The sequence below is a fragment of the Falco biarmicus genome, chromosome 10, assembly GCF_023638135.1.
Source record: "Falco biarmicus isolate bFalBia1 chromosome 10, bFalBia1.pri, whole genome shotgun sequence".
Taxonomy (NCBI): Eukaryota; Metazoa; Chordata; class Aves; order Falconiformes; family Falconidae; genus Falco; species Falco biarmicus.
Genome location: NC_079297.1, coordinates 11082516 through 11109884, shown reverse-complemented (window position 1 = coordinate 11109884; position 27369 = coordinate 11082516). Strand labels below are relative to the sequence as shown.

General features: G+C 38.7%; 1 protein-coding gene across 2 annotated transcripts; it reads left to right on the top strand.

Annotated features, from left to right (window-relative positions):
* The first annotated feature begins 22 nt into the window (after positions 1 to 22).
* On the top strand, positions 23 to 26608 carry LOC130155694 (serine/threonine-protein phosphatase 4 regulatory subunit 1-like). 2 transcript variants are annotated; one of them, XM_056353187.1, is made up of 20 exons: positions 24 to 155; positions 281 to 325; positions 7086 to 7218; positions 7573 to 7679; positions 8252 to 8394; positions 8888 to 9034; positions 11000 to 11107; positions 12254 to 12319; positions 12887 to 13045; positions 13516 to 13709; positions 14048 to 14481; positions 16339 to 16571; positions 17651 to 17743; positions 18243 to 18428; positions 18712 to 18873; positions 19449 to 19549; positions 20689 to 20809; positions 21539 to 21673; positions 22418 to 22559; positions 23508 to 26608. In XM_056353187.1, exons 1-20 carry the CDS (start codon positions 149 to 151, stop codon positions 23660 to 23662), a joined length of 2871 nt encoding a protein of 956 aa, XP_056209162.1. In that variant the 5' UTR covers positions 24 to 148; the 3' UTR covers positions 23663 to 26608. The 2 variants fall into 2 exon arrangements, with proteins under 2 accessions (XP_056209163.1, XP_056209162.1); XM_056353188.1 differs by lacking the exon at positions 281 to 325 and having other exon boundaries at positions 23 to 155.
* Positions 26609 to 27369: the final 761 nt, after the last annotated feature.

The following is a 27369-nucleotide window of genomic DNA, read 5'->3' as shown; positions in this document are numbered from 1 at the left end:
AAGGGGCGACTCGCCCCCCGGCAGCGGCTGTTTATTACACCGGCCGTGTTTCGGCGGCGCGGGGGCCGACCCGGGGGCAGGAAGTACCCCCGGCTCCTCCCTTTGCCCTCCCGCTCCCCTCCTCCTCCTCGCCCATGTCCATTCCAAGATGGCCGGTAAGTGGGGCTGGCGGTCAGGCGGGCGGGGAGCGCCGGGGCGCCTCACCTGGGGGCTGCCGCTGTCCTCGCCGCAGCCCTCCGAAACCAACCCCCCGGTATCTCTCTTCTGTTCTTGTTTGTAGGGATCCCTTTGTATTTTGTGGATTTGCAGGATGACTTAGATGATTGTGAGTAACTGTTTTTTTATTTTTCTGCTCCCTGGTTAGGCCCTCCCCCGCTCTCCCACCCTGGGTCCTTCTGCGTCCTGTTTCTCTCTCCGTCTGTTTATCCAGGTTAGGCTGAGGGGAGGATTTTGAGGCAGTTTGTGCTGGTAGGTGAAGGCTCGCAGGGCGTTAGGGCTCATGAGTTAACGAGCTGTTTGTGTGCCCGCAGGAGCGGGGCGCTGGCAGAGGGAGCGGGCTCGGTCCCTCCCTCAGCTCGGGCCCTGGCCGGCGGGCCCAGCCGCCGGGGGACGGGCGGCTGCTCCGAGCAGGGTTTGGCGGGGCGGCTGGGCCTGGGGTGGCGGCTGGGACCGGCCGGCCGAGAGACCCTCCTCGCTGTTTCAGATGGGCGCTGGACGAGTGTAAACAGCACCTCCAACAATGGCCCGCGATGAGCCTCTGGGAAAGGAAAGCGGGTCTGGCCGGCGGTGCTTTGAGGGGGTTAGTTCCGCGGTTGTCGTCGGTGGAAATGACCCTGGGGTAGCCGAGGGATTTCCTCGCTGCAGTAGCTCGGGCGAGCGAGGCTGCCGAGTGCTGCGGAGGCTGCTGGGGCCGCCGCGCGTTTTGCTGCTCCCGCATCCCTGCGGCACAGGCGCTCAGCGGGGGGCGGCTGCGGCGGGGGTAGAAGGAGAAGCGCCGTCGGGTGCCCTCCGGCTGGCTAACGCGGGGGGTGCGGGCCAGGTACCCGGTGCCCTCCGGCTGGCTAACGCGGGGGGTGCGGGCCAGGTACCCGGTGCCCTCCGGCTGGCTAACGCGGGGGGTGCGGGCCAGGTACCCGGTGCCCTCCGGCTGGCTAACGCGGGGGGTGCGGGCCAGGTACCCGGTGCCCTCCGGCTGGTTAACGCGGGGGGTGCGGGCCAGGTACCCGGTGCCCTCCGGCTGGTTAACGCGGGGGGTGCGGGCCAGGTACCTGGTCCTAGACCAGGCAACAGCTCCACCTCCAGCCGGTGTAGTCCAGAGTTGTGTTAGAGTTGAGCTGAACAGTTATTAGCGTGGTAAGAAGCTGTTACTTGAGGAGATAAATGTTTTTGACTAATGGTTTCATGAACTTGTGCTGCTTTAAAAAGCAGCTGTGTACGTGGGGTGGTTTCATTGGCACTTTGGGTACTGGATTGACTTTTCTGTTAAAAAAATACATGGAAACAACTTGAGTTTTTTTCTTGACAGAGTCTCTTACTTGCTTACCACAGTACCGTTATTCTTTAATAGTACTTGAAAGCACGTAACAGATGGATTTGTTCGTTCCCCCCAGTCTGGCATGAATAAGCTAATTTAGGAAGAAAATGGTCTTCAGGAACACCGGGGAAATGTTAGAAAAACAGATCTAAAGTATTTACTTGGAAAGATGCGCACAGATTTTACCTCTGTTGGGCAGGAGGTCATTCTGCAGGATTTTGTTAGTTGCTCTAAGGTGTTGTTGCTCTCAGTCTTTGAGATTTCTGCATTTCCCTAGTAGTTAGGCAGAAGAAAAGGTGCAGTGTTTGTATTTTGATGAAGTTTTAGAAAGAAAAGCTTAGGGTCTTTTGTGATGTGAGTGATGTATAAATGAGATTGTGTATGTAAGAGTTCTTGGTTAGTTTTATGGTTGTATTTTTGTGTATTTGAAAAGATTTTCAACATTTCTCTTATACAGATAAATGCTAACTCTTGAGTCGTAATGAATGTAAAGCTACAATTAAAAAGTATCCTTAATACATTTATCTATTTGAAAAACTAGAAATCTAAAAAAAAGGTAGTAAGTGGGGAGGCTAGTACCTGAAATTTAATACACAAGGATTTAAAATTTTGATAACGCTGTAAGAAGTTGCTTAAAAAGAGGTACTAAAGGTTACTGCTTGCTGCAGTAAGTAAATGTAAGGAGTTTTCAAGTAGTCATCACCTTAGATAGCAAAAAGCATGTATGTGTTGAACAGGATATAAGTGAGGACATGAGCTGATACATCTCAATGTGCTTATGCCAGTTTAAAGACTGTTTTCAGTGAGTTGCAGAAGAGCTGCAGCAGTTGTTGCTGTAGGACCATATTTAAGAGTTGAGAATATCTCTGCCCTAATTAAAAAAGCAACAACAAAACCCTGAAACCCTTGATAGTGCTAATGAATGCTTAGCTATTTGAATTGACTGGGTCTGAATTGCTCCTGGTTCCCTTTCCAATTTTCTTGTCTCTCTAGTAAGAAAAAACAAAATAATAATAAAACCCAGAACACCTAGCATGTCATTTGAGTTCTGTTTGCTGAGTGTGTAAAGTGCAAGCAGTGAACATAAATGCAAACTTCCTGTAGTGTTCTGGTATGGGTCTTGGCCTTGAACCAGGGGTGACTGTCACTAGGAGTTAAGTATTTGTTCTCCATTAATGTTCAGGCTTCGGCTGTTCTGTTGAGACTGTAATGGATTTGTCTGGTAAGTTGATTAAGAAGTTTGATGCTTGTAGGCAAAACTCAATAGTTTGAGTCACGAAGTTAATAAAAATGTTGAGATAAAGAAAATTTTGCTCTAAGCAGTAATTAATAAGCCTTTTATATGGGTCACTATAAATCACAAAAAAGATTTGTGTAAAAGAAATCAGTTTCAGGATGAGCATATAAACAAAAGTGCCTTTTAGAGCATTACTAAAATCTGATTTCATGATTTAAAAATATTCTTTAAGTTCATTAATTTGCCAATGAAGTTAAATAATAGCATTGAAACTGTCTTCTATTTCTGTTAGCATAGTTCAGGTGTCCCATTAGTCACTACATTAGCACAACTATCTCGGTCTGGTCTGGCAAAGAGTTCATGATGCATCTTAGGAAAATCTCAGTGAAATCACTGGAACTGGATTTTTACTTAACTAAATTGGTGAATAGCGTTATGCACATTGAGGGTCAATTAAATTGAAACAAACGGATGGGGGGTGTGTGTGTGTGTGTGCTCCTCTGAATATGGGGAAAAGCTGTGGTAAAATCTACCGAAATTCATTAAGTACAGCTTGAAACTTGTTTTTTGTAAGATGAGATATTGGATCATCTGGAAAAATAAGCTTAATTATGCCCTTCTTACAATAAAGAATATACATTTTAAAAATTGGTTTTCAGTCTAAAAACAGCAGGAGAGAAAATTACTTCCTTGAGTTCATGAAATCCTTGCACTCTACGCTAGTATTTACTGTTTTGTATTGGAAAAAGTGCATAGTGATACTAGCTAATGATGTTGAATTGCATAAATTCTGTCACCCTGTAGGTGTTTCTTACAGACTCGAAGCAGCCTTTGAGTCCGAGTCAAACTAAGGTATAGTGAACTCAGGTTCAGCTGTGAATATTTTTACATTTACTCTTGCTTATTGATGGACAGATGCCATTTGGTTGATATCGTTAGAGGGGGAAAAATACTTAATGTTTGATTCACCTATGAAAGAACATTAGATACGCAATGCTAGTTCATTATTTTTCTGCAATTTCTAGTACTCTGGTATATTCTGAAACTTGTAAGTACTTAGGGCTTTTTATTTTATGGAAAAAGAAAATTCTTGAGAGAAGACAAAATGGATTCTGCCATGACTGTTCTTTACTTATGTGTACTGAGAGTGTGTGGAAAAAATTTCAGGTATTTAACTCTCTTGATCCTGAGCAGTAGTAGTTTGCTCTGCTTCCCCTCTAGTCCTAGAAGCACTGATGTGTGCTTAGCTAATTTGAATGAGTAACAGAAGTACTCCAAGTAGTAAAGTTAAGCATATTCATCATGTTTGCAAAATTTATTCCCAGTTTTAGTATTGTAGTCAAAGTTAGAATTGAGATTTACTTCATTGTTGTTTGAATTGGTAGGGATTCTAAAATATTTGAAGTGAACTGCCAAGAGCCTTCCTTTCTAAAATGTTTCTTACTTCAAAAACAGGGGGGCACTAGATGAAGTTAATGGCAAGTATATTGGTTTTTATTTTGTTTAAGCCCTGATAAATCTGTCTTCGTGTAACAGGTGGTTAGCCTCAAAAATTAGGTAGTGAAAGTGTGTCCGATCTGTGTGGATTTAAAAATATATATATGTATATATTCTAATTGCATAGATAATAAGGATGGTCAGAGTTGGGTTTGGATACGGGGAGGTTGCAACCTCAGAAAGGAAATCCGCAGCCCTACATCTGCTGCCTAACTTCCTGTGAGCTTTCAGTAATACAGTAGGTTTCTTCTGAAGCAGCAAATCCTGGATGCTACCTCTTCAGATGCTGAGCTTGGTGGGAAGGATGGCCCTAGAGCATGTGGGTAGATCAATCCCAGACAGACCTGTGCAATGTAAATTAAGTACACTGGTGCAGATGAATGTTTTGAACCTGACGACTACTTAAAGAGCAGCCACTAGAATAATACTGACTAGTTGAATGGAAGCAAGGGTTCAGTACAACATTATAAAAAGCCATGAATAATTAGCATATGTTTCTGATGGTGTAGATGTGGGTTCTCTTGTAGTATCTGTATACATTTGAAATGTATTTATTCTAATCCCACAATTTTCTTCTGTTTAAATTCCATTAAACTTGTTGCTCAGATCATATTGTCTGCAAGAGCAGCAGAATTCAGAATTGCTCTAGTCTTTTATGCAGCTGGGTTCCTTGGAGACTCTCTGCCTTCTTAAACCAATCTGCTTTTTGTTTTTTTCCCTGAAGACCCAGGTATAACGTTTTGCTGCAAGTATGTCAGGATGATTTCTTCTTTAAATGAACTGTATTTCTGAGAAAGTTTTGGCTCATGTTAAATAATTGGAAAACAGAGTTTTATATGTGAAATACGAGTTTTTCTGTAGGAAGAAACCTGAGGCTTGGTACTTCTCATTAATAGCGGATTTTTTAAATATAAAAAGTGATTTATAATGAGTATTAATGTAGTTTAGAGCCGAAGTTCACTGTGCCAGGTCTCAGATAAGAGATTCTTCAGGGAAGACTGTTTATAATATGAAACTGGTAAGATAAGACTGACGGTAGAGCTGAAGCTTAATTATCCTGCTTAAGGTACAGCCACTTCAGTCCTGAAGAAATTGTTATATTGGAAATCGTGGGATTACATATATATGTAATTTAACCCACTGACAATTTGAGTCCGTTATGAAATAATACACTTTAAGATGCGTAAAAGGTTTGTACTGGTTGGGATGACATGTTGGGAAGGACTATAGTTATTTATATATTGTTTTTTTATTAAACGAGAATACTGAAGATAGGGATTTTATAGTACCTTATATACACATTTCTTAATCTTCAAAGTGTGTCAGTGGGAGATGGTATTCCTCTTCTTCCCATTTTACGAACTGGGGGAACTGGTGCTATAAATGAAACTAGTCCTAGTTTGCTTTTGGGTCTTAGGCAAAGCTCTGATGTTTTTTAATAATAAAACTCTGTAAGTGCCAGTGCGCAAGGACAGGAGGGTTCTGCCTGTAGAGGCATAACCTGCAGTGCTGAGACTATAGTCTTACAGGCACAGTTTCAAATACAACCTATTTGGCTTGTCATTGTGCTTTGAAGTTATTACCTGTTTTGTGCTTTCTTCACTGATTTAAATATCTAATATTGTCTTCTGTCAAGTCAGAAACTGGCTTGTTGTCTTCAGTGGTTTTTATTCTCCTCACATATGCTGGTTTGAGAGACTTACTTCTTGCATATGAAAAGACCTATTGGCACAATTCGCATGTACTTAAATAATACAGCAACTGAGATCATACTTACGTGAACAAAGTGTGTATAAATCTAGGAATGCTTGATTGGGGAAGTTGTAAACCCAGAGCAGGAGAATCAGCTACTTTAGTACAACTCTTCCTGTAGGTTTGGTCGCTCTGTGTTCCTGTATCTGTTGCTGAAATGAGAAAATTTGTGTGAAAGATTGGTGTTACAGACACGTTATTTCACTGTCTTTGTTTAAGGATGAAGGATTACAAAAATTTGGCAGCAAAGTTATCCTATTCCCTCTCCTCTTCAGTCTTACTTTTTGCCTATAGTCTGTAATCGAGTGCATGTTACTGGATAAGGTGACTTAGATTTGGTGAAGCAGACATTAACAGTTGATACGGTAATATTTGGTAAAGTCTGAAGCTGCAAATACAAAAAAAAAAAAGATTTAGAAAAAGAGTAGGTTTACATGGGAAAGTCTGTAGTTGATAGGCCTGCAGTAGAAGGCTCCCAGTATGTTCCCAAGTAGAGTAAAGCTGAAGTTTTTCCCAGAACTACCAGTCTGATTTAGATGTATGGGACAGATCCAGTAACTACAGTGAGAAAAATGTACCTTGATAACTTCGAAACAGACCCAAGAATTTGTTTTTTTAAAGTAGTACAGTTTGGGATTTTCTGTCTTTGTGAACATTTCAGTTTCTTTTAATGGGACTTACTTTCCTTTTGAATGCATTGGTCAGTTCGTGGCATGCAATTTTGTCAGCTGAGCCCTCTTTTAACTCGTAGTACATGTGGCTAGTCCACTGAAATTGCAAGTAAGATATGTTAAAAGCCAAGGGGTTTATGACCTTTTGAAATTAATTACATTCCAAAGCTTGAAGTAACAGGTCTATATGCAGTGTTGCTCTTGACTTCATTAGGTACAATTCAAGACATGGGGTTTTTTGTAAGCAGTTTCCAGTGATGTACAGATAATTTTCCTTTGAAGAATAGCTCTGAAGAGAAATAGTTACTGCTCTGGTGTATTTTTCACTGTAACATCTCTTGCTGACTCTTGGATTTTTTTAAATTTTTTTTTTTTGGGTTACTCGTCTTTCAAGTTGGGTTTGAAGATTATGGACCAGACTGCGATAGCATGAGGATAACTGCTTTCTTGGATATTCCTGGACAGGATAACTTGACTCCACTGGCTCGCCTTGAAAAATATGCCTTCAGTGATAACATATTTAACAGGTAAGGGTACAATGGCTACACGTTATATGATAATTGAGTCTGATAGCATTGTGGATGTTAAGGTGTCACTACTTCTGTTGTTATTCTAAGTGCATGCCTACTATTATTCTGTTTGAGTAATTTCTGTATAAAATTTCCATAAAAAGTTTTATTTCTTGATTATCTGAATAAGATCTCTCGACTCCATCTTTGTTTTGTTGGGATGGTGGAAAAACTCTTAACTAGTATGTCTGAATGCTCAGAGAAGAGCTTGATCTTTAAACTGCCTATTTATATCTGACAAGTTCCTCTTGCATGCCATCTACATTTCATTGGCAAGCTATTAAGGCAATTAATATGTTGTTCACTCCACAGGCAAATTATTGCTAGAGGTCTTTTGGATGTCTTTCGAGATTTCAGTAATAATGAAGAAGACTTCCTGACTGTGATGGAAATAGTTGTCAGGCTCTCTGAAGATGCAGGTTTGAATTTTTTTATTTCATTAAATTTCTGTAACTTCTTTTACATAAGCTGCAATATAGAAGGCAATGAGTGAATTAAAGAAACTAAATCATATAACAGCAGTATCTGTCAGTGAAGATGACATTAATTTTTTTCTCTGTTTTGAAGTACTTTATATGGTAGGTGCATAAATGAAAGGCCCTTACTTAGTATAGGGCCTGAAGTAATATTTTTCAAGCAATTTGTTACATCTAAACGTTTGTGGTATTTGTGGCACAGAACAGCTGTGCATTTTAATGCTTCATACATTCATGCGATTGGGTTTTCTAACTGGTGCTTTCATTTTATCTGATTTGTTTGGGAACTGATTCCAAGTCTCTGGACTGTGATGATGTATGTAAGGCTGTTCTATTTTATTTAGCTTTCCTTTTAAGTAAAGGCAGTCTCAGTGGTGATCCTTCTTTAATGTTCTGAGTATTTTAATCTTCCTTGTTTTAAAACATTAAACAAAAAAACCCCTATTTTTTTCTTAAGGTTCTTGATCTTAATTGTTTATTTACTGATGTAGCTTTTACTTTCTTTTTATTACTAGAGCCAACTGTACGTACAGAGCTGATGGAACAAATACCTCCTATTGCCATTTTTCTGCAAGAAAGTAGACCAAAATTCCCAACAGCATTTTTTGAATACCTTATGCCCATAGTAGTGAGATACCTCACAGATGTTAATAATCAGGTAGGAAAAACAGACAACATGAGTTTGAATCATTGGAAAATTCTTTGTGGTTTAGTGAATTTAAGGCATGAGGAAGAGAGACTAGGAAGTTCTGTGTTGCTTGATAGCTTTTACATGGTGCTTTGTTTATTGGATTCAGCACACTTTGTTAGGGAGTTCTGAACTATTTTTTTGGGTATAATTTCCTTAGCAGAGCATGGGAAACGTAGAGAACTTGCCTAGCAGTATATTGACACAGTCTGTTACAGGAGTCCTGACTTACAAGTCCTGTCTTCTACTTGATCATTTGGCTTCTCATCAGAATTTGATGAAATGTCATGTAATGATTATATTTGAAGTTCTGTATTTACTACTAATTCCTTATGATGTTAAAACTGAGAGGGTTTTTTAAACTTGTGTCTGTGTGTTCACTGAAAACATGCCTTTTATGGTTCCTCTATCAGCAAATGTTTTTATAGTGACATACTTTTTAAATATTTGTTCATATTAATAGGTTAGAAAGGCAGGTCAAGAAGCACTGCTTATACTGCTAGAACAAGATCTTGTTGCTCAGAGTGACATTGAAAATAAGGTGTGTCCAATTCTGTTGGACCTCTCAGCTCCCGACAGTGATGATGAGTACAAGGTGGAAGCTGTGAATGTAAGTGAATTTGGAAGACATCTTTTATCTTTACTCCTTCTTTTTTAATTGCTTTTGTTCTTTATCTTTTAGCAGTGCTGTAAAGCTCTTGTAGAATATACAGCTTTGTATGAGATAAATTGTACTTGCATTCTTAGTGTCTTGAGAGCTTTACGTTAATCATTGAACTTAAATATCATTACTGTTTCAGTTTGATTTATTCCTTCTCTATTTGTTAGTCAGTCTGTGAATTGAGAACCTGCTGTTGTGGTCCAGTTGACGCTGAAGTGTGCTAAGCCATTAAGCCTTGAATCTGTAGGTTTCCTAGTGGTTTCTAGAGTTGAGTACCATTGTTTCAGTGTGAACTCTCAACGAATTTGAACAGGGTCAAGACCTATTGCACCATACTGAGAGGTTAAAAATTATATTAACTGAATTCAAGAAGAAAGCAGTTGCCCTCTGTTGTACTGGGTACTACTTACTTAATGCCCTTGGCTAAGTGTAGAGGTACTCCAAGTAAGCTTTCCCTAGGTCCTGTATCTCTTGTGAGATGAAAAAAATTTGGGCTTCTGCATCAATTAAGTGCTTGAAGAATCTTTTTGAAACAGTGGTTCTTGAGAATTAAACTATACAGTAGAGTGATTGGGAACAAGAATGTTACTGTATGCTTAAAAATGTAAAGTATCGTATCTCCAAACTCAGCAAAAGTTTTTCCCAAAATGTTGAGGGTCTTTTTCCTGTAGATGATTGATGATACTGAGGATTAGCAAGAACTGCTCCTTTTCACTTACAACAGTAATTAAGATGATGCCCAGGAATAATGCTGATGTCAAATAAAATAAACAATCAAACCTTTTGTGTTTATTGATTGATATATTTGAATTTTTAGTTTAACACAACAAATCTTTCAGTTTTTATTCTGAATTTTTGAAAAAATCACGTTTAAAGAGACCATCTTTATACTTCAGGATGCTAAATGATACCAAAATGGTAGCCAAGTAACTTCAAAATGCAGCTGGTTCTTGGCAGCCTTTTTTTTAATTCTTCAGATTGTTATGTTCCCCCACAATGTCTTTACAGTTGCACTACCAGGTTTCACAGTAACGCTTTCAAAGTATGAATCATGACCTGATCTTAATGCTTAAGCATTTTGGAAAAAAAAAAAACCAAACCAAACATTCCCTGTTCACTTTCAAGAAGTCGGTTGACTCCACAGAAAAGGGCTGGTGTGTAATTACATTTCAGCATGGATATCTGACACTTGACCTGTAAAATAGTTTTACCAGCTAGATTTTCCTCTTACTTGTTTGGGAGTTGTGTATTGCTTAGGCAGTTTTCCAGGGTGACATCTGAGCACCAGATGCCTTTTAGGAGTTCTAAAAGTTGCAGGAAAGTCCTTGAATGGTGTCTTCCTTACTTCTTATTTAGCATTCTATTATGAAGGCAAACATTTCTAGGAATAAAGCTTATTTTTGTGGAGGTAGAAAACTTCAATAACTTTGTAAAAATAAATACAGATGAATACAGTTAATCTGACAACACTTGTGTAAGCATTTGAACAGTTCTTTTAAAGCTAAGGAACTTACATGCTTAAGCTTGAGATATTTGTAATACACTTAAAGATTGTGGCTTGATATGCTGGCTAGTGCAATGGAACTTTAGTCTTCTCCATACAAAATACCAGTGTATGCCACATTGTAAAACCCCTTGAAAATGCACTTAATACTAAAAGTCTATTTAGCAGGATAAAAAGACAATTAATTACGTGCAGAAATGTTGGGCACAGTGATGTTGAATGATTTTTAAATAAAAATTATAGTTGTGCTTCACATAGAACATATTTGAAAATACAAATAATGTGTAGCAGTTAAATCTGTTTGATGGATGTTGCTTGTACTTGGAGGTAATTTTTAGGAGGAATATTTGGCTGTGTTACAAGATTTATAATTTTATTTTCCTCACACATATTCCTTTCTTGATTTTTAGATAATCTGTAAAATGGCTTCTATGTTGAGCAGAACAACAGTTGAGCACATGCTGCTTCCTCGTTTCTGTGAACTGTGCAGTGATGGGAAATTGTTTCAAGTACGAAAGGTTGGTGTGTTTTCAACCCTAAACCACTTAAAAATGAATTTTTATATTGCTGTTCAGATTAACTTCCTGAATAACGTAGTCATAACTTTAGCTGATGAACTTTGAGAGAGTCTGGAAGAGCAGTTCTAATTTACTGACGTGGCTGTAGTTTCTGTAGTACAGTAAAGAAACAGGTAACAGTCCTTGGTGAATAGCTTTGGTGTAACAGTTAAACTGATCTTGCACATTTTAATAGTTTTGTACAACCTGTTTTTTTAAGCAACCATGCTTGGTTATAGGATGCAAACAAGCTACCTGATCTCAACCATCATATTTCAAAATGAGAAAGTAAAAAGTAATGGATATTTGAGACATCATTCCCTTAAAGGAAAAACAAAAATAAATCTGGTGTTACTGAGAAATCCCAGAAGTGTAAGGCTTATTCTTACTCATAGTCGAGGGCGAAAGGAAACTTACAGCATAAGTCTTAAAATGTTTGAGTAGACTTGAGTCATGCAGAGCTTCAGCTTGGGTCCTTATGATAAGCTGTACTTGTTGTTGGAATTGGAGCTGCGTTGTGGCCTTTTAAATAAGCATAGAGAATAAATAAGTCCTGTATTAATACAGTGCTATTTTAATTGATTTCAGATTTTGGCAACCTCTTTCTCCAACATGAGGGAATGTCCCTTTTGCCTTACATTATATCATTTGTAATGTACTGTGAATGCCACTAACTTGAGACCTTGATTAAACTTCGCCTCAGCAAAGTACTTAAGCCAGTCTCAGCCATAGTGAAGGTAGTTCTGTCAGTACACCTAAGTCCTCACCCTCGTATCATATTTTAATCTGCTTTGGTTTTGACAGCTGTTGTTCAAAGTAATTTAAACTTTCCAGTAGGCTTATTGTCCCTTTTAGTGATTACTGAAGTAGAAGATACTCTTCATGCAGAAACCTTTATTACTATTGATTTCAAAGCCATGTGGCTTACGGAAGGTTGCTCTAAGGAGTCTTTGCTCAGGATGAGTTAGGATTACAGGATGTAGTTACATGGCTGAAATTTGAATAAGCAAATGTGCAGTTGTTACATGGGATAAATAATGCATGGTGAGGTTGACAATAAGACTAATGCACTTGAAAGAATAAAAATATTTTTTTATTATTTCTTAGATATGTGCAGCTAATTTTGGTGACATTTGTAATGCAGTTGGGCAAGAAGCCACAGAAAGACTGCTGGTATGTAAAATCAAAATCAATTTACAAAACTTGTATTTCTCATTTCAACAGGTTTAATAATGAATTCTTTTATTGTCTTCCCTGTAAATTAATTGATGTGCATACGTATTTTTTTTAATTGATTTTGCTAAGGCTTTGGTTGCAATTATGTAGCAAAACTGGGAATGAATTGAAATGCAAAGTACTTGTTTTGTAAGACATTTTTAAAAATATATTTGGCAGCATGTATACACACATGTACTCTTACTTTAGAAATACTCATTTTTTTTTTCTCTGAACTAGACAATCAGTCAAATTACAATTTCAGGAAAAATAGACCATTAGTAATTCTTTCTATTTCCTAGTGCATAGAGTTATCTATAAAATCCTAACGAAGTGGGACACAGATAGTTTTTCCAGTGTCTTCAATTAATATATTGTTTTTAACCTGTCCCTGTTTCTTCTTCTGTTCTTCATTTATTGTCTCTTGAGTTATCATTATCTCCAGTTTTCAAATATCTTGATAGTATGTTGCTGCAGTCTTTGTTTAGTCTTTAATTAGTCTTGATTTTGGCTTATTTTTGGCAGATACCCAAGTTCTTTGAACTATGTTCAGATAATGTTTGGGGAATGAGAAAAGCTTGCGCTGAATGCTTTATGGCAGTGTCTTACACCACATCCCCGGAAGTTCGCAGAAGCAAACTATCGCCGCTGTTTATCAGTCTTATCAGTGACACTTGTAGATGGGTAAGTAACTCTATAATTGATGCATCTTCCCAGGCAGATCTTACACAAATAATGGCAATTCAGAAGTGTGCTGTAAAAATTCTCTGAACAAAATTTGCTGAGATTAGAGTAAAATCTACTAAGATCTAATCTCCTCTGATAAGATAGTATCTTATTTTTCCTCTCTCTTACTACTTAGCATTTCTATCAACAGGTTTTCTTAGAACAGGTAGCTTGTGTTAAAGGTATTAGTTGAAGTAGACAGTGATGTCCTTCAAATTCATAGCTTTTAAAAAAATCTCCTTACTATGATTGTAGATACATGTTTAATATTCTGTCTCCATTTGCTTATGTGTCACTTATTTGGTAATTGATAGTTGCTTATATTTGATATTAATCTGTTCCAATTGGTAAGAACCAAATTTTTATTTTTCAGCGTTAGCTCTGTGGGAGTTGTATGAGTCCTGACTGTTGTCTTTATGCTATCACAGGTTCGTCAGGCTGCTTTTCAGTCTCTTGGCCCATTTATTTCTACCTTCGCAAACCCTTCAAGTGCTGGTCTTTACATTCGAGAAGATGGGACACTGAGTATCCGACCACCAATGCAAGATGTGAATTCCAGTTCCTGTCAGCCAAGCAACAACATAACTTTAATGTCCTCTAGTACAAATGCTGTGTTGCCCAGGTAAAAGCATGGGAAAGATGTGTAGTGGAAGGGAAAAAAAATAAGATACATCTTTTTGCTGCTCTTCAGGGCTAAAAATACAAACTTAAGAAAAGGTATGAAGAGTGAGGTCATGCATGTGTCTGTTTAGGTGTAGTCACTTCATTGAAAAATTCACTTTGGCTTGTCAGGAGGGTAAAGGGAAAACTAGTGAAGTAAACCATAGTGGTAACAAATCCTGTCTTTCTGTAGAGAAAATAAGCTTCTGTAGTTGATGCTGTATTTTATGAATTATTTCACTGAAAACTACAGAGTACTGTTAAGTTTTATTTTGCATAACTGTGTGTGTCTGTTACCAGTTCAGAACAGCCAAGGGAAATCAAACCAGAGTCATCGACTGAGGAGGCTTCAGCTGAAGTTAATGCAAAGCTCTCAGTTGAGAACCTAAAAGATACACAGGAAGAAGGTTCAGATCGTTGTACTAATCCTGGAGAAGATGTGTCTCGATCGTCTCAGGGTGACAGAGTTGCTGCTGGTGTCGTAGAAGTCACTAAGGACAGCAGTTTTCCTGGAGTGAACTCAAGGCTACAGTCTGCTGAGGATGTATTTAATACGTTTCTATACTGGCGCCCTCCTCTGCCTGATATAAGTCACGATCTGGAGTTGCTTCAGTTCAAGACTGAAAAGCACAAAGATAGCTGTTCTGTGCCCTGTAATAACTGTGTTGCTAGTAATGAAATAAAAAAAGTTCTAGAAAGCTTACAAGAGCACATAGATGATCCAGATGTTCAAGGTGAGATTGTAACAGTAAAACTATGTTTTCTCTGAGCAGGTTTTCTCTTGGCCTTTACAAAACCCTTGACTGTATTTTAATTGGCTTGGTACTCGTAAGGTGATGATACTTCCTTGAGTAGTAAATTATAGTAGAAAGTTATGCAACAACCTTTTCCACAAGACCCAAGTTATTTCTGGAACAGGTGGGGAAGTGTTCCTTGCTTCTGTTTGCATGAGAAGTAATTTGGAACTACAAAAGGGAAAAGAGCTTGTCTATAAAAACTGTCTTGTAATTTTAAGTACTGTAACCAAGTACGGTGGCTTTAGGGACAGATCTGTCTTGTCAGCTGAATTCATCTGACATTTGGTTGAATGAGAATAGCCCTAATTTTATGTCATCTTTTCTTGGTGTCCCACATACAAGCCCATTGATGAACATACTGAAGTGGTGATGGCCTGGTAGTGGGATGCATATGTGTTTCCTGGGCCAAATCCCTCTTGACAAGCCAATCATCCGTAGTCAACTCAGTTTCTTGATCCACTAAGTTTGAGTACTCTAGTGAGTTAACAGTTTTCATCTGCCTGTTTGTTCATCCCTTCTCTGCATGCAAAGTCATACCTGCGGGAACTGCAGCATCATTTGGATTCCTCGCTGTAGCAGTAGTGAGTAGTAAGCTGTCTGGCAGCATGGCATATTTAGGTGGCTCCGCATGGCCATTTGGAAAGGTACCAGGAAAAAGAATAATTCTTCCTGTGTGAGAGGCAAAGGATCAGAGGGGAAGGGAAAGATGTAGAAGTGGAAGAGATGAAAAGATTGAAGTAGTAAAGGAAAAAGTGGAAATGGAAATGAACGAATATAGGGAAAAAGTGAATTTTGGAAAGAAGTCAGAGTAAAAGCAAAAAGAAAAGAGCAAAAACCCCGTTATGTAGAAATAAGACAAATAAAGAGATGTTAGCTTGACAGCTGTACAGTGAGAAACGAGGGGTTCGGAGAGGTATGGGAGAAAACAGTGAAGATTTGAGATGTGCACACAACCCCCATCCCACCCCGAGTTTAGCAGAACAGTTGTCCCTCCTTTCTCAGAATAAGGAGATGTGGATGTTAGTTTCTGTTCTTCCTCCTGCTCTAACTGCTAGAACATTCATAACTATACTTGTATGTTCTGCCTTTTTGTCTGTTTCCTTTATTTCTAAAGTATTGTAGTATTCTTCACCTTCAAAGTATGCGCTGATGTTTTGTGTTAAGACTGTATGTGCTGTAGGCTTGCGCAGATGTAGCTAGCAAAATTTCTGCATTCTAAACTTGGTAACTTCATGATCCTAGCAGGAATGTAGCGTAATGTCCAAATACAGTTTGTCCTGACTTTATTGGTGATACAGTGGTAAACCCGACCTTTTGTTTTCTTATCTGCTTCTGCAAAAAAATTCACAGATGGGTTTACTGATTCCCTCCTCTGGATAAAGTTTTTCTCAGCAATGTTTTAAATGCACATTGATGCCTTTTCCAAGCAGTAGAATCAATTAAACAATAAAACAGAAGAATTTGTATTAAAGTGTTTGACAGTATGAAGAATGGCAGGTGAGCCAGTATGCTGCAGTACCTCATTATAGGGGTTTACTAGAAATCTCTCTCAGTAGTAGAAATTGGTAGAATGGTTCTGCTCAGGATGTTAATACATCCAAATTGTTGCTCTTAATTTGCGATGGTTTTGTGGAAGAGTAATGGGCCTTTTCTTTCTAGGAGCCAATGTTTGCTAATATGTCGTTTCTGTGTAGCTCAAACTGGGCTTCTTTTTATCTTTTTGGATTAACTAATTAAAATTTTAAAGGTTTTAAGTGTGGAAGGGAGACTAAATAGCTGTCTTGTTTTATACAGCTCAGGTCCAAGTATTGTCCGCTGCTCTCAGAGCTGCTCAGTTTGATTCTGTTGGTGACTATGAGACCAAAAAAATGGAAGAAAGCAGTGGCAAACTTCAGAACAAAACAGTTTCAGATGAAACAGCTGTTTCAGATGCTACCTGCAGCCAGGTGGTGGAGGATACTTTCTCATCCGCTGCTGGCCAGGATAACATCAGTGATCAGGCTACCACAAGTATCCCGAAAAGCACAGTAAGTATGCGTTGTGCTCCGTGTCTGAAATGAATTCTTATCTGCTGAAGTACAGCGTGTGTTCATATTTGAACATAATTGACCCACTTCTGAATCTAAAGCCTTTGAATGTTACCACACCATAGCTATCATACGCTACTTACTTTAATTAAAAAGAAAAGCTATTGGGGGCTATTACTTCTGTTTGCACACAAGTTACCAAAGAGTTAAAGTTTTGCTGTAGTCTTGTAGGTTTTTGGGTTTGGGTTTTGTTTTTTTGTTGGGTTTTTTTTTTTCAAATTAAATGGAGCCACTACCTTCTTGCCTCTTCCTGTAATGAATCTAAAATTAGTTTTTTATCTCCAGACAGGAGGCTGAATCAGTTAGTGACACATACTCAGTTCCTGGTTACTGTTTCTTGGTTATAATGTACAGATAGGGTTGGAAAAAAATAATGGTTTGCACAGTTGCTGGAGCTAACTGTGAAATATAAAGAAAAGCTCTCCTTGTCTATGAACGACAAATTGCACATAAAACCTGTACAAATGAAAATGTAAAATACTGTGTGAGCTTTTGAACTTTGGATGGTTTTGGTCGCTTAAACCTTTAAATTCTTCTGAATTTTTTGTTGCTATTTGGGGGGAAGTGCATGCTTCATAATTTGATAGGCTCAGGATGTATGTTCTAAAATAATTAAAACTTTTATCGTGGTATTGACTGACTTGGATCGACTGTTAAGCTGTCTTGTTTAATACAATTTCAATTGATCCCAAGAATAAAAACTATTTAAGAGTATGGTAAAAGAAACCATCCAGAATCTGTATGAATGTTGGGTTTATTGTCTTAAATTAGATTGCTTTTTTTTAGAAGTAAATCTAGCCTTGTTGCTGCTGGGGTCTTAACAGTGTTTGCCTTGGTGTACAACTCTTTTTGTACTTGTATAATACAGCACACTGAATAAGGCTTTGCCTGTGCAAGGCATTGTCTGTGAAAGGCTCTTCTGTATATGAGTCGCATTGTTCTGTAGCGTGATGCTTTGAAATAACTGAAACAGCAGTAAGTCTTAATTCATTTTCACTAGCTAGTACATCCTTTTACAGGACTCGGAGGAGCAACACAGAGGAACCAAAGTGTTTTTAAAGAAAGAACAAGAAAACAATTCACCATTTGAAGATGACAAGTCAAAATTACAGGTGATTAAAACAGCATCTAACTGCATTAGTGAAGTAGTTGATATAGTTAACATACAGCAATAACTTTTGCAATTGATCAGTTGCCAAATATGAAGAAATGTTCCAGCCATTTGAGGATAACTATTTTAAACCAGAAAGCTAGAATAATTTTCGGTGCCTTAGAGGCAATCTGTGCAACCAAGGTGGGCACAAACTGGACTATTTTATCACTAGATTTTCTGTTTGTCTTCAGCAAGGAAGTAATTTTCAGTTTGGTTTGGTGCAGCACATTGATAAAGTAATCCTTACAGTTCATTGCTGCCTGCTGTGTCCTAATGAGTGGACAAATAACTATAGAGGTCATTTACACTTTGTAAAGCTAACACATAAAAGGGTTGTCTTGCCACTGTGTGTGTTTTGTTGTTAGCTAGTTGGTAGCAAGAGAATACTGTAGCACAACAGATGTATTTGCTTTCTGATTTTAAAGTGTGTATTGCTGATGCACTGTCTTTGTCTATAGGATATCATACCTCAACCTTTATTAGACCAGTACTTGTCAATGACCGACCCAGCTAGAGCCCAGACTGTTGATACTGAAATAGCCAAACACTGTGCGTATAGTCTTCCTGGGGTGGCCTTAACACTGGGCAGGCAGAACTGGCACTGCCTGAAAGATACATACGAGACGCTGGCCTCAGATGTACAGGTAAAAAAAAAAAGTTTTTAATGATAAATCAGAATTTTGATTAACTGCTTTGTTCAATTTTCACTGAAGTTGTAACACTGTATACTTACAAGAGATGAAATGTGCACTAAAAATATGAAATTCAGGATTTAATCAGACTTCATAAATGTGATTAACATTTTCTATTGCTGTGTAACTAGCCCTGTTGCTTCTGCTCTCTCAGTCCTCACACAGGTATAGTTCAAAAAGCTTCTTTATTTTAGTAACAGTGCCTAATCTAGTTCACTTCTTAAACTGTTTGCAGTGGAAGGTACGTCGGACACTAGCTTTCTCCATACATGAACTAGCGGTTATTTTGGGGGATCAGCTAACAGCTGCTGATCTGGTGCCAATCTTCAATGGATTCTTGAAAGATCTGGATGAAGTGCGTATTGGTGTCCTTAAACATCTGTATGACTTTCTGAAGGTAGGAAAGTGTAACTTAATTTCTCAAGATAAATTTTTTTCTGATTCCATTATATTAAGAGAGCTTTTTAATGAGATGTGCAGGTACCAATACTTATTAACATGTTCAGTTTTGTGCAATACTGCCATTTTCTGTGTGTCCCCCATTGCTTTCTTAAGGTCCCTCACTTCTTTCTCATATCCCAATAAAATCTCAAAACTGGAAACCCTTTGTTAATGCTACGACCTGTTGTAAAGGAATTAGTATTTTGTGCTGTCCAGCTGGGAGGTTGGACCACTAGCAGTTTGTGTTTCGGGGCTGGGAGAGAAGAGAGCAGCTTCTGGTGAGCTGCTGTGTAATAAACACAAATTTTTAATTTTTGGTTGCTTGGTCTTATGGCCAGAGATGGTGCTTCGATGGGCATCCTTGCAGAAGTGATGACTTAATGTGCATATTCGGGCACTTGACTGGTTGTGTGCAATTTTTAGTAAGCATCTTGTGAATGATCGCTTGCTCTCAAGTAGGAAAATGCATATAGAGAGAACTGCAAGTATTTAATTTTGTCAGTTTTATACTAGCAATATTTTTCCTTTTAGTTACTTCATGCAGACAAAAGGCGAGAGTATCTTTACCAACTTCAAGAATTTGTGGTGACTGATAACAGCAGGAACTGGAGGTTTCGTTACGAGCTGGCGGAGTATGTATTTTTTTTAACTTCTGATTTTTAATCTGTTACTAAATTGGGAATAGGTAATTAATTACATTGGAGGAAGTTAGCACACCCTAATTGGGGAGCTAAAAGATTACAACCATTCTTTATCAGGGAACTGAATTTAAAAAGCTACTGGTGGTTGGTGGTTGGTTTTTTTTTGTAAGCTGTGTTGTAATCAAGTGTTACAAACTTAAATGTCTGTGATTATACCAAAATGGAGATTGGGTTTGCTTGCAGTTTATGAAATATGACAGTCTGATAGATACTATTCAGTGAGGTTTCAGATTTTATTCAGTTCTAGACTGCCTTGTAAGAATCAGTGAAATGTATGTACAAAGTAACTTTTCTAATGTGTATGAAAGAAAAAACAGTTCTTAAATTAGTTTATTCATTACATATTTCCATATGACTGGTTGTAACGGAGATAGAATTAACATCTGAGAAATCTTTTTCTACAAGTCCTGTTTATTTGAAGATTTATTTATTTATTATTCACCCAAAGGATGTCCATAGGCATAGTTTGCAGCTAAAATCTGAACGTGATGTTTTTGGGCTATTGAGGATTTACTCTCCCCTTGTAGTTTGGCACAACAGACTGGATCTCTCTGTGGTGCAAGAATGTCGTGGTAGTTCCCTGACATCTAGTGGAGAGCTGTCACTCAGCACTTGGTTTGTGTGTGGCTGCTGGCTGTGGTGTGGCTGGTATGAGCTCTGTGCAGTTGTGAGAGAGAAACAGAAATATTTCAGAAATAAATATTTCAGAAATATAGATTTCTACAAAAAAATCTTCGATTTTTGCTTTGCAACAATGTACAGGATATTGGTCTGAAGTTACAAAGAAACTTTTCTGTTTGTAACTTTTGTTATTATTTGGGATAACTTTGATTCATTGGTTCCTGTAGCTTGGATAAATTTTCTCTTGGACTCTGATGGATTAAAGCACATGCCTCTTTAATATGCACATGTACCTTTATAAAGTAAAGAGAAGAACAAACTGTTCCAGTGTTTTGTAATAACCATGGCATTTTTGAGGCTACAAATGATCCTTTCCTATAACAAACGGCATAGCTGCAGCAGGTTAAGTGTCGCACTTGCTAGAGTTAATCACTTTCTCTGTGTTCCAGGCAGCTGATCCTGATACTGGAACTCTACAATCCCAATGATGTCTATGACTACTTAAGACATATTGCACTAACTCTCTGCTCCGATAAAGTTTCAGAAGTTCGGTGGATCTCCTTCAAACTGGTAGGGGGATTTAGTTCACTTCCTGGCAGGAGAGGGATTCCTGAAATCACTCTGTTTCCTTTCAGACAAGCAGGGTGAAGAGAGACATGGTTTTGATAAATATTCTAAGTGATATGGAAAAAAGTGAAATTAAAAATTCATAAAAAATACTTTGAGTTGTCAGACTTCCACAGATGCTAAAATCTTAGTCTGTTGGATGTATGTGACTGATAAATGTATTTTCAACTCTATCAAAGCTGGGGTGTAGAAGATTTGAGAGACCTTCCCTCAGTTCTGGGGGGTGTGTGTGTGTAAATAAAAAAAAAAGCAAAACACCCAAACTGATCTTTTCTCAGAGTTAATTTAATTTGTTGGGAACTTCATAATAATGCCATCATCCCATAAATGTCCTGAAAGACAGCAGAAAGATTCTTTCAATCTCTTATTTTCCTTCATACCATTGAGGAAAGGGGCATTATTTTAATGGTTGTTTTAATTTCTTTTAGTGTTTTTTGTTTAACCTGAACACATAGCTTTTTTTAAAGCTTATGCTTTCTTTTCTCCAGAATAAACACAGTAATTTATTAAATCCTGCAAGCACACCTGATTATGCTGAATACAGTTTTTGGTGTCCCTTTGTTAGAATTTAAATGAAATTATGCTTTTTTAACTTTAAGGGGGGCTACAGCTTAAGTCTTACCTTTTTTTTTTCCACTCCTTTTTCGTCTTCCCCCTTCCTTGGCTTCACAGGTTGTAGCAATACTACAGAAGTTCTACGCAAACAACGCAAATGCACTGGGATTAAATTTCATTAATGAACTTGTTGTACGGTTTCGTCACTGCTCCAAGTGGGTTGGAAGACAAGCTTTTGCCTTCATCTGTCAGGTTGGAATGTTCTCTCTCCCTGGGTGTGCATTTAATTCGGACCTGGTTTGGGGCTTTCCAGCAACATGGGCAAAACTGACATTTGGACTCACCATTTTTTTTGTCAATCCATGGGTTCTGGCAGTGTCAGGGTCGCTCCGCTCTGAGGACTAGCGTATGGCTACCCAGTTTCAAAGCTGTGGTCCTTGTTTTGGTCTGTGCCTCCAGCTGAAATAGCCGATCCTTGCACTTTATAGTATCCCAGTAGCAAAATTGAGAATTAAATCCTAAACGCAGACGCATTTTGTAATACTTTGATGTGCTAGGAGAGAGATTCGCAAGAGTGCTGCAAACTGCCAACGGGTGCCAGGCACCAGGAACCATTCCCCTCTTCATTGCCACTTACCCACCCCTCTCCAAACCGAAAATGCTTCTTACTTCGGTAGCAGTGAGGAGCAGGGGTGGAATGTTGGAAGGCAAAAGGCTGATGATGGGCAGAGGAGCACTATTGCCTAAAATACACTTGAAAGAAAGGTACCTGAAAGGTACCCGCTCTCAGTGGGTCATCTTCAGAATGGTGAGATGTGTTTTCGTAACAGTATTTCAAAGGTGGTGCTTGTTTCACCAGCATAGGGTGCAGTTGTGCAGGGTGAAACACTGGCTTTTTTAATAGACGGCCCAAATGAAGGACAAGGTGGAGAGGAATGGCAGCTAGTGTATTTGTAACGTAAATCTTGTTTCTCGTGTTCTGTGTTTATCCTGTAGGCTGTAGTAGAAGAAGAATGCATGCCTGTCGACCAGTTTGTTGAACACTTACTCCCCAGCCTTTTAAGTCTCGCTTCAGATCCTGTGCCAAACGTCAGGGTTCTGCTCGCCAAGGCTCTGAGGCAGACGCTGCTGGAGAAAGGTGTGCTCGCTCGCTTCCTCTGCCAGAACTCGGTCTCTCGAATGCTGTCCCGCTGCTGCCGGCGCAGCTCTATACGTTGGCGCTGCTGGCAGAGGCCGTTTGGGTCTGGTTATACGGAAGCCAGAATTATAGCCTGTAATCTGGGACGTTGCATTTAAATTGGGGTTTAGGAATATAGATTTAGAAATGTATACTACAGTGGCTTTGCTTTTTCTTGGAATACGGGATGCTCGTTCCCGAGGGCCCGCGCCCGCAGCCGGAGGCGTGTCGCCTCTCCTCCGCTAGAGGGCGGTGACGTCCCGCCGTGCGGGGCGCGGCGGGGGCTGGGGAGCGTTGCCTTCCGGTAGGCTGGGTGTGTATGTGTATATATATGTATGTATGTGTGTATACATATATATACACATTTCTGTTAAGTGTGTCTTTGGGGTCCTCCCGGTGAAGCGTTACACCTTTTTCTGAAATGGTTTGCTTTGTCATTGTAGTCGCAAGTGAACAGTTGCACTGTATTTTGTGTCCTGCCGCAATTTCTGGTGTTACGTCCAGTTCCTTAAAAACAAATAAATCAGCTGGTCTCTGATTATGCAAAGGAAGATGCACAGAAATCTCTACTCCTGCCTGTCTTTTTTTCAGAATAAAGTATGGAGAATGTTTTGTAATGCATTGTACAGTGGCAGTTTCTTGAGCTTGCTTTTACTTATTGATACTTTTCTATTTAGGGCACAGCAAAAATAATTTCTCTTAGTAATGTTTAAGTACATAATAAGATGAGTAAGAAGCAGCATATTTGTCTTTCTCTGTCAGCTTCCTTAGCTTCCTGTAGTTTCTCTAAAGAACCTATAAATTGGATGAGTTAACCCAGATGTTTTTGCATCGTCTGTATTTCAGCACTACTTAGGGGTTTATTCTTTTGGCTTTGATTAAAATTGTCCTTTTCTCCTCTTATTCTAGCTTATTTTAAAAGTGTTGGCAACCCTCATCTAGAAGCAGCAGAAGAGACCATTCTAGCCTTGCAGTCTGACAGAGATCAAGATGTGTCTTTCTTTGCCACCATAAAACTGAAACAGGGTAACGTGGACAGTACTAGCATTGAAAAACAAAGCTAATGTCTCCTTCTGCAGTAAACACCAAACATCAAAACGGTTATTCACTTTGTTCGCCGTTAGTATGAATAACATGGACAAATAATGCAGCTTTTGTTATGTACTTGAGCTGGAAAGGGTATATTGAGAAATGTCACTGTCTTCCTTTCATGACCACATTTCATCTACAGCTGTGTGTTTATCTGAGATGTGTGAGTAATTCTTTTTGGTTTTTTTCTTTGTGAGTGGTAACTGATCTCACCTGCAGTTAAGTATTATATGCAAAGTCCTGCATCATACTCAGTGTTCCAGTGTAACTGAAATCCATATTTCATTTTTTAACAACACATTTCCTGTAAGAGAGCAGTCTGCTATAAGCTTAAAATGGTTTCTAAATCTTAAAACCTGATTATAGCAAACTTACATGAAGATTTCTTTCCTCACTTTTGTTGTAGTTTTTGAGTTGTTTCAAGTATTGCGTTTTAACAGAAAGAAAGGTGTGTATATATGTGAATAGTTTCAGATTTTAACAAAAAATTACAAACTTCTATATCAGTGGAAAAAAGCTCAAAAATAATTTCATTTTATAAAGTAGTTACTGGAATTAAGGCATGGTTAATTTTTACTTAATGTGATATTTTTCAAAGCACAGAGAGCTCAAGATTCTTTGTATATGGTGACTTTTCTATTAATTTGTTATTTCTGAGCTATACGCTTACAGGTGTGCTAACATGTCTGGTTTTGTTACTGCTGGCTCTTGTAGTGGTAGGTAGACTGTAAATTTCCCAAACAGAAAATTACTCATTCTGCTCTAGCAAGAATAACTTCATTTAAGGAATTCAGTTCCTGCAATATGTGCGGTATCTGTAGAAGGGTATTACAGAATTTTCCAGACTTCAGTGTTTGTTTGTTTTACATACACACGTTATTTAAAAAACACCTTTTAGCTGGGTCCAATCCCAATGTTCAAATCCCAAGCAGCCCCAACAACGCACCTCTAAGTTCTGAAAAACCCCAAGTAACAAATGTTGAGGGGAAAGGCAGTGATGCAGTTTGATTTGTAACTTCCGTTGATTGTATCGTTTGTTTTGGGGCAAGCAACGAATACAGGTTATTGAGATGCTTAAGTAGGACATCATCTATGTATTTAAACAGGTCTTTCAGAAGAAAGAAAGGATATACAGATAGAACCAAGTTCTGTTAAAAAAAATGGGATATTTTCTGACCGGTTTAAAAAACTAAATTGGATCCCATCTTCTGTTGTGTCCCAAATCTGTAGATAACGCGGGGCCTGGAAAAAAAAAGTCTGACTTTCTAAGATTGTGGATTGGGACTTTGTTCAGTTCAATCGCTTGAAGAAATGGTTTTATGTAATAACAGTTACTTTCTCTCTGTGAACAAAATACTTCATGATAAATAACCTGTGTAAATACTGCCTCTTATTTCACTGTTGTACTAGTAAGTAGTTCACATTGGTGAATGTTTTTTCAGACGTTACTTTTTCCTTTGTGTTTTAAATCAGGCTTGGCTGCAATACAGCAAGTAGGTTCCTCGGCTGGGTTCTGTATTTTTGGAGGGCTCAGTTTTGTGTAAGTTTAACTACTCTTGTAATATAATATGTACAGTATTTGTAACAGATTGTTTTCTTGTGAGATCACAAAATGCTTTTTCAAAGTTGCAGGCAGAAATATACCCCTGCTATTACAGCAAACAGTATAAACTCTGTAAATTCTGCAACATTCTACATTTAATTTTTTACAGTTTTTTTATAATTTAAAACAAATGCTTCTTCAGTACAGACTTTTTATGATTGCAATTTCTTAACAAAAAGACCCCTCAAGTTACTTTTTTCTAGTTCTAATATCTTTTTCTAATGCTGGCATTATACGTATTTTCTAACAGTTCAAATTTTCTAAGGCCTTTCTGACAAGGTTTTACTTCTGTTTTTTATTATTAGTTCTCAGCACTGAACAAATTTTTCAAGTGTGTGTATATGTAAGTATGTTTGAAACGTCCTGTATATAAATTAAATACTTTGAGTGTTAACCCAACCCAGGTTTCTGTTTGTCAGATAATCTTAGTTACCTTTACTTGCAATAATCCACTGGAAAACACAAGCTTCCATATGTTTTAGCATGTTTGGTTAGTGTTCACTAAGAGGTTTTAATTAGTATGTGTGAAACAGTAAGCCACCAGCTATAAAAGTTCATTAAAAGGCTAAACAAAGTTCTTTGGTAACAACATTTTGGTACCTCTCTGGCTCCAGAAGTCATGTCTGTTTTAAATGATATGATTTCAGTAGAGTGTTTGAAAACTGTTGTTAAAACTCTGCAGTTGCATGCACTAATGAGGGTCATCACAGTTTTGGGGTGGGGTTTTTTTTTTTTGTAGACAATGTGCAGGTCTAGGAAACAGATTTACCCTCTACAAGGTTGTCTTTTTGCTTTAGTTTTAAACTAGAAATTATTTCAGCATGACTTAAGACCACACTACGTCTTGTACTAGACAAACGTATGCAATGAGTAAAGCGGTGTGTTCACGTACAATTCTCTGCGTTGTTTAAATTATGCAAAAATTTGTATTTTAAAGTCCAGATGGAGCAAAGTTAGGTAGTTGATCCACTTTCACAGCAGCAGTAAGAATATCACTTGTAAACATGTCTAGCTAAGGAACATGAAGGTAACGTTAGTGCGTGCAATATTGCTTGGATGCTATAGCAAATAATCGAGCACTTGTAATCCAAAGCATGTTAGTCATGTTGCTTAGAGCTGAGACTCCCTGGTGTCTCCTGCGTGATGCACACGTGGCATCGGCCAGGCTGCTGCCCTAGAGGCAGCGGTGTCTGTACACGGTGGTGGTTAGAACCCAGTTCAGTGGGGACACTCTGGAAGTGTCATTCCTTTGTCAGAACAGAGAATCTATGTAACTTTGTATTTATCTCAATAAATCCTGTGACTGTTTTATAAACCAGCTTGTGGTAACTGACTTTTGTCATAGGTGGGGGTGAGTGTATTCCTTCGGTGAATGAAACCTCTCCCTAGTGTAAACACTGTCATCTGCCCCACCAGGGCTGAGTGTGGAATTCTTCGTACTGTGTAGTAAAAAATTCACTAGATGTCCAGAAGTTTGAAGTAGCTCTTCCTGCACTTTTTCCTTGAAGTGAGCATGCCAAAAGTGCTTTGAAATTCTGACAAGGTATTTTAAACAAAGAGAACTTGCATGGGGTGAGCGAGACTGGCGTTCAGCTCTTGATCTTAAGTCCTTCCCTCTCCAAACACTAGCCTGGAAAGACATTGTGGACATTTTTTTTTTCCCCAGTGTGGCGTTGCACTCTGACATCCTACTTTAATGAACTCCATGATTACGCCTCGGGGAGTGTGTACATGGGAAATGAATGGACACCTGTCTGGTTGCTTTTGCTTCTGGTTTCAGGAGTTTTCTATATCCTCTGCTGCTGCAGTCGCCCTTTTGGCTGTTTCAGGCCCTCCCTGGCTGCCCCATCCTGTGCTCTAGAACTGCTGCAAGGGAGTATCTGAGCTCCCCTCTTTCTTGGTGGGATTTTAGCTGATGCAAAAGTGAGGAGAATAAACAGTGCCTGCACCCCCTGGTGAAGCCTACCCATATGCTCCGAGTTAGGGCACAAGACCCCCATGTTGTAAACTGGGAACGCAAATTAAGCAGCCATATGGTGTTTTTATTATGCATTAGACTAAACGGGTAGATTGAAATCT

Coding starts and splice junctions, on each gene's coding strand:
- LOC130155694 (XM_056353187.1), top strand. Junction 12,320..12,886: donor AAGCCACAGAAAGACTGCTG/GTATGTAAAATC, acceptor TATTTTTGGCAG/ATACCCAAGTTCTTTGAACT. Junction 22,560..23,507: donor GCAGACGCTGCTGGAGAAAG/GTGTGCTCGCTC, acceptor CTCTTATTCTAG/CTTATTTTAAAAGTGTTGGC.